Source organism: Onychostruthus taczanowskii, unplaced genomic scaffold (genome assembly GCF_017590055.1).
Source record: "Onychostruthus taczanowskii isolate IOZ18803 unplaced genomic scaffold, ASM1759005v1 scaffold1, whole genome shotgun sequence".
NCBI lineage: Eukaryota > Metazoa > Chordata > Aves > Passeriformes > Passeridae > Onychostruthus > Onychostruthus taczanowskii.
Window position 1 is genome coordinate 20975027 of NW_024496525.1, and position 7440 is coordinate 20982466.

At 38.2% G+C, this 7440-nt stretch overlaps 1 protein-coding gene across 4 annotated transcripts in view; it reads left to right on the plus strand.

Moving 5' to 3' along the window:
* The window catches only part of TSHR (thyroid stimulating hormone receptor), a 44755-nt gene extending 41179 nt beyond the window's left edge, over positions 1-3576 (plus strand). For 3 of the 4 annotated variants that reach the window (XM_041400727.1, XM_041400736.1, XM_041400745.1), the window contains 2 exons: positions 1162-1350; positions 2151-3576. In XM_041400727.1, the coding sequence (XP_041256661.1) occupies positions 1162-1350; positions 2151-3555 (1594 nt within the window). In that variant the 3' untranslated portion in view covers positions 3556-3576. The remainder of the gene's footprint in view (positions 1-1161; positions 1351-2150) is intronic. The other variant, XM_041400753.1, reaches the window with a different exon arrangement.
* Positions 3577-7440: the final 3864 nt, after the last annotated feature.

A 7440-nucleotide genomic window follows, 5' to 3' on the forward strand; every position in this document is an offset into this window, starting at 1 on the left:
TTGATAGCAGACAACATTCAGACTCTTCTAAGAGCCAGTTCAGGCTCTTGGTAGAAATACCTATCCAAAAGGACTTCAGAAGAACAAAAAAGAATTTAATGTAGTTGAAATTAATTAGTTGTGACATATTAAAGGACATATGATAGCAAGGGAGCTTTTAGAAGTGAAAAAGTCCTCCTACAAAAAGGAGCAACATTTTCTAACTCAATTTAAAAACAAATACAAACAAACCAAAAGGAAAAAAGAAACAACAGAGCAAACCCAAATGTTGTAGACATTTAAAAGTTGTTTAAAGCCTAAAATTAGTTCCAATTTCCTTTTGGGTGCAAGAAACCAGACAGTGAGCAAGACTACTAGAGGGATAAGAAAGTGTAGAAAAAACAGATTTATTTATTATGACAGCGTTCATGATAAAACAATGCTCAAACAATGTTCCTACCCGAGAACTCCTTTTACAGGTTTACTTCACAGACTGTAATTCTAAAAACAACTTTAAGTGTCACTAGAAGAGGTTTTGGGACAAAGCAAAAACTGAGTAGAAAACACTAGCGTGACCAGGTGACACTCCTGGCAGTCTGAAAGGAAAGCCACCTCCCCATCAACTGGGCATCAACTTTCTCATGAGTCCACCTCAGCAGACAAGTAGAAAGCAACAAACATAATACTCAAGTTTTCTGAGAGATTCAGGATGGACTATGACAGAAGATTTGAATTTCAGTATATAGAGAATATTCTTTTAGGAATTGCAATAATACTTTCTATTAAAGTGTGCTGATAGGTTAAAATTAATACAAGGAAGTCTAAGGGAATATAACTCTTCCAATGGAAGATGTGATTTCTTTAAAGGATTTTTAAAACTGTGTGGTTGCATATGTATTTTTATCTGGTTGGCTTTAAAGCTGTAATTTTACAAGTCATGGTATTTCTTCATAATACATATTCTGTGCTAAAAGACATTAAAGACAAGAGCTTTAAAAAACAGTGAAAATAATAGAGAACTGAACAGCCTTACCTGAATTTGAATGGTATCAGAATTTAGTAAGGCAATATGAAATCCCCATCTCCTTAGGATTTGATTTTCATTGCAGAATTCTGTGGAACTCCTGAAGAACAGTAATAATCTGAAAAAAAATCTGATCTAGTCATCTTTTTCTTTCTTAGGGACGTCTCCAGAACAGCTGTTGCCAACCTTCCAGCCAAAGGACTGGAAAGCCTAAAAGAACTAATGGCCAAAAATACATGGACTTTAAAGAAATTACCAGCTGTAAAGGTATTTCTTCAGCTAATGCGAGCTGACCTATCATACCCAAGTCACTGCTGTGCTTTCAAGAACTGGAAAAAAAAAAGTGGGTGAGTTTCACTAACTCACATTTATTTTTTTTAATATATCAGTAAAGACAATATTTTTAAAAATACTTCTATTGGCACTTTTGTAACCATTTTTTCTAGGTATAGACAAAGTTCTTTGAAACAGGTTACAATTGCAAAGTGGCAGAGGAATTTTTTTTGTAAGACCTTTTGCATCAGTTCCTCCTCTTGCTGAGCCCAGAATTAAAGTGAAAGAAAAAAGAAAAGGGTAATGTGCTACATCAAGGCCTGGGAAAAAAAGTGTTGGAGAGGTTATTAGCCTCAAGTCTCATGTTTTCTAACTAAAAAGCTGTTAACTACTGAAAATTTTTTGACTGCTGCATAACACCATGAGGTACAGAATTCCAAATTGCTGCACTGCTAGTTAGCTGTAAAGAAGCTACTGAACAGAAATTAGACTGATGGAAGTTCTGGGAGAAATTGAATAGTGAGCAACACTGAAAAAGAAAGTAATATTGTATGTATTATACAAGAAGTTATAAAGAGTAAATAAATGTCTTCTTACCTATTAAAAATGTGGCTCTCAGAAAAGAAGATGGATTATGGATGTCAAACAAGTAAAATTACTACTGGGGATAAAATTAAAAATACAGTTAAATAAAAAATAGCCCAGAAAAGGTATTGTATGTTTTATGGTCTGTTAACAAAAATATATCCAATCACATTCTTATAGCTACATTTTCATCCAGGATGATTTGCTTTTGAAGCATTTCCTTTGTTCACAATCTGTGCACCAGTCCAACTGTAAATGCCAAAAGTGATTTCCCCCTCTACTCTTTCAGGATCCTGGAGTACCTGATGTGTAACCAGAGCAGCCACAGCTTTCGTAAGAGATCGGTCAAGACTCTTAGAGACCCATTTTACAAAGATTATGCAGAAGAATACACAGACCACACCAATGCTGTGTATGACACAAACACCAAGTTCACAAGCTCTCATGAAAATCTCCATTATTACTTTTCTTTGGAGGAGCATGGAGAAGGAAATCTTGGCTTTGGCAAAGAGCTCAAGAACCCTCAAATGGAAGATGTCCAGACCTTTGACAGTCATTATGACTATCCTGTCTGTGGAGGCAATGAAGATGTAATATGCACACCAGAGCCTGATGAGTTTAATCCCTGTGAGGATATAATGGGATATCAGTTTCTGAGGATTGTGGTGTGGTTTGTGAACCTGCTTGCCATCCTAGGCAACATTTTTGTCCTTTTCATCCTTCTCACCAGTCATTATAAATTGACTGTACCTCGCTTTTTGATGTGCAACTTGGCCTTTGCTGACTTTTGCATGGGGTTATACCTCCTTCTGATCGCTTCAGTGGATCTCTACACCAGGTCAGAGTACTATAATCATGCTATAGAGTGGCAGACTGGGCCTGGCTGCAACACAGCCGGGTTTTTCACGGTCTTTGCCAGTGAGCTCTCTGTGTACACCCTGACCGTGATCACCCTGGAGCGCTGGTACGCCATCACCTTCGCCATGCGGCCTGACCGGAAGATTCGCCTGCGGCACGCTGTGCTCATCATGCTGGGAGGGTGGCTCTCCTGCATCCTGCTCGCCCTTTTGCCACTGGTTGGTGTCAGCAGCTACAGCAAAGTCAGCATCTGCTTGCCTATGGACACTGAAACACCACTGGCTGAAGCCTACATTGTCTTCGTTTTAATATGTAACATTATTGCTTTTGTTATCATTTGCGCCTGCTACATAAAAATCTACGTAACTGTGCGAAACCCTCAGTACAAGTCAGGGGACAAAGACACCAAAATTGCCAAGAGGATGGCTGTGTTGATTTTCACCGACTTTCTGTGCATGGCTCCCATCTCTTTCCATGCTTTATCTGCCATTATGAACAAACCACTGATAACTGTCTCCAATTCCAAGATTTTGCTGGTACTTTTCTACCCACTCAATTCTTGTGCCAACCCCTTTCTTTATGCTATTTTCACCAAAGCTTTCCGCAGAGATGTGTTTATCCTGCTAAGCAAGTTTGGTATATGTGAGCATCAGGCTCAAGTCTACAGAGGTCAGACAGTCTCAGCCAAAAACAGCAGTGGGTCTTCCGGGCAGAGAATCAGCCGAGGGATAGGTCAGGTTCTTACAAGCATTCAAGACCCAGCCAATGATTACCTTCCTGCTGTGAAAATGCAGAACCAAATTCTCGTGGAAGAATGCAAGCAAACTGAGCTCTAACATCTCAAAGTACCACAGCCAAAACCTGGTCAAGAGGTGATTGTGCATACAGTGAATCAAGTGAGAAGACAATATTGTCCATTTCCTTTTCCCCTAGATTATGTTTCGCTATAGCAAAAAGTATCTCTGGAGTGGTCTTCTTTCAGACAAATCACTTATTTGAACCTCTTATCAGTGCAGGGCAAAACACATGGTCCTGATGATAATTCTAGAAGTAGATGTGAATGCTCTACCTAAATAAGAAATTTTTTATATATATAAAAATATATAAACTGGGCAAATATAAAATATACCCTCATCTTAAAAAAACAAGTAAGAAGCCCAACAGTAAGACTTGGGGGTACTTATATGACTGAAAAAAATGGACAAAGTTGGATAATTGAAATAATATTTTTTTTAAAAATTAAAGGTTGAAGCTCTCAAATACCTACATGTCAAAATGTTGGGTTTTTTCCTAACAGAAAATTTCTAAAACTTCTACCAGGCCTAAAATGGAACAGATTTCTTCTCATTCTGTCATCCTGACCTGAAACAAATCTAATCTTTTGTTTGCTGTTCTTGGTTTAGTTTGGTGAGGTGGCAAAACAAGCTTCTTCTTCATACTGCCTTTATAGTGGCAAAAGGCAAATTATCCCTGATTTTGCAGCTGCTCATAAGATATCAGGTAAGAAAAATTACGGCATTTGGGTCCATTACTATCACTTTCTCACTTTTTGATATATCTATTTAGGAGCTGGTTTATTTGCATTTGTTTTGAAGATGACTCAAGTTAATGATGATTGTTTGGGTTGTTTTGGATGACTGATCCAGATGTTACCGTATTTCAAGGCTGTTTTATCTGAGCATATTTATTGCTCTGAATACCCTGCAATTCCTGCTTTCTTCCCACTTCTGCTGTCCCTACTTACCTCTCTCTCACAGGGTAGAACTTTCCTTTTAGCCCTTTCTACGCTGAGCCGCCTCAAACCTCAACTTAGACCAAAAGAGTGGATCACACCTTTAGGTTCCTTCATGCCATACAGTTTACTGCATTGAAGGCTGACTTCTAGCTCCTTCAGCATGTTTTAAGAACATCTATCTTGTAGCGAGATCTGTTACCTGACCTTCGTGATGTTTGCAGCACAACTACAAGAATTGCATAGTTATCCTCTGGCTGACCACAGCCTGGCTGTAGCTGGAACACATGCTCTCCACAGTGTGCTTAAGGGAATCTGTGCTTAGACCCAAGGAACAACCCCTAGTCTAAAGAATTAAGACACCCTTCTGCCCTATCTGCTGCTAGGTGGGGCCAGACCAAGGTCAAGCTTGGCTGTGCTCAGCTCATTCTAACACCACAAAAAAATGAAAGGAAGCCTGGCTCTCCAGCTCCTGCAGACATCAGGACTCAGGGCAGGAACTGCTCTGCACCAGCTTCATTGTTAACACTTGAGTGGCCTGAGTGCCTGGCTTTGCTGGCAGGATCACACCTGGCCCCAGCAGCTCCACAAACTGGCTCTGCAGAACTGCTACCAAGGTTACCATGGATCATTTCACTCAGCTATTTGAAAGCCTTGGCATAAGAATGGAAAATATTGTGTGAATATTTGCCTTCAGGTAGGTATTTTAAAATTAATTTTGTAATAACTATGCTGGTTTTCATGGAATGATAGTCTTTGTGGAACTATAATTAAATTGATCCAACAATAGTCAGGGCTTATATAATGTGGGCTAGTAGTATCCAAAAAACCGTAACAGTAGAGCCCTTTGAACTGCTGGCTACTGCATCTGGAAACTGAGTGATTGCAAATGCCATGTACATACTCTATTTGATTCTGTATTTTCCAAATATTTAAAACTCAATTAGATTCTCTATTTCTGATTATAAATGAAGGTTGCTTCAATGAGCAGAAGCAAGGGACTAGATAAATGAATTCCATGAGATGGTCTTACAGAAAATAAATAATCTATCATTGTTAATGCCATTTAAAAAAATCTACAGTATTGTATTATAGACTAATTTAACTGTTTATTTGGGGGAGACGCATATTTCCATTTTAGGTTGATTCTCAGCAAACTCTGAAAGCAAAACTGCTGAAATCCATGCAAATAATAATTTATTACCTCCTCTTCTGTAATCTGGAGTTGCCCAGTATTACATCAGAAACAAAGACCGCTTCTTAAGTGTGCAGATCAGCAAAATTCCTTACTCTTGAAACAGCTGCATTTGTAATGCTCTGGCCATGTCCGAGAGTCCCATACAAACATGGGACTTTTCAGATGCAACACCCCCGCACCAGGTTCTGCCACCCTTCTGATACTGGAATAACCCTTTAAAGGGAGAAACAGTTTCCTGAGTGCCTTTATTTAGTACCTCAGCAGCAGCAAAGACAATCAAGCTCTAATCCTACAGACTTCACAGACACTAGTGTACCAGTGGAAAAGAAAATCCAAGCTTAAATCATATTCTTTTTCAGAAAGAAAGGAAAGACTAAATCAAAATTTATGTTGCTTTTAAAAGTAACATGAATATTTCTTTCACAGAAACTAGTAGTAATTCAGAAAGATGTGGTATGTTGGACTGGTATAGGCTGTTTGTAAACTAATGCAGCTATTTGCTATTACTAATGGATGACAGAAATATTTACACATTATTGAACTTTTCTGTCTCTCATTATCGCATATACATTATGCCTGTTAAAAGAATTCTGAGATGAATGAAGTTTGATATTTCCAGTTTGTCTTGCACAGCCCTTCTTGTGTTTAACTTGGTAAAAAACATTTTATATGCTTTTGGAAAGGTCCAAGCAAATACAATTTAAATAATTTATTTGCTAGACCTTTTATTGTAAATGTTTGTATCCTATAGGTATTCTCTTCCATTCCTGCTTTGATCCATTCCTTGAGCCATTTTTGGGTTTTTGCACACCTTTATGTAGTACTTGCTATTTTAAATCTGTCTCAGCAAGTTGTATTATTTCTGGCATTTAGTATGTATGTTCTCTAGAATGCTTCAGAAATAATGTAAAGCATGGGAATAAAATATTTTGTTTGAAATTAGAAGAGGCTCAACAAGTATTTTTTTGGGAAATTTTGAAATATTTTTCCTACAAAAGAAGTTAATACTATTTATTTTGCATTCAACTTCATTGTTCTCCTTGGCTGACCTATCCCATAACACACTGTCTGATGCAGGTTTGGGGGCTTTTAGCTCCATCACTAGCTGAGAGAGGGATATCCTAAATGGCCATTTCAGACAGTGCAGTAGGGATAGAAAGGAACAGTATTAGCACTGCTGAGCTCAGGGGTTCTACAATCATCATTCATTACATCTAAGATACCGAAAGAAAAAAAACCTGTAAAGTTGAGATGGGGCCTTAGTTATGAACACTTGGAACATTCTCTGAGCAATTTAATGGCTTTAGGTGACCTTTGGTAGTCTCTTCGCTCTCCAACAGAGAGAGAAGTGAATTTTTATAGAGTAGGTATTGGTTCTAGATGACATCATCTGCAACAGGTCACCTATAGTAAAAGTAAAGCACACCCTGCCCTGCTACTGGTGTTTGGATTCTGAAAACAGCACAAGCAATCAAAGATAAATTTCATATCACTAGCATAGCATTTTGGTTTATCAACATAAATGCCCTCTTGCTTCCTTTCTTGTGGGATAAATAAAGTATTCATGCTCACATTACAGGAAAATCTGTACCAAAAAATCTCATTAGAAAGAGAAGCTTGATTTGAGTAGAAGCCCTATGCTTACGTGTTAATATGAACCAAACCCTCTCAGGCTGTTTGGGAAGGCCAATGAGTAATAGCAGCATAATCTCTATTGGTTTTCTAACAGATGCCAGGCATCTGCACTCTAAAACCACTTGGTATCAAATGGTTCTGGGTTGCTGTTAAAAT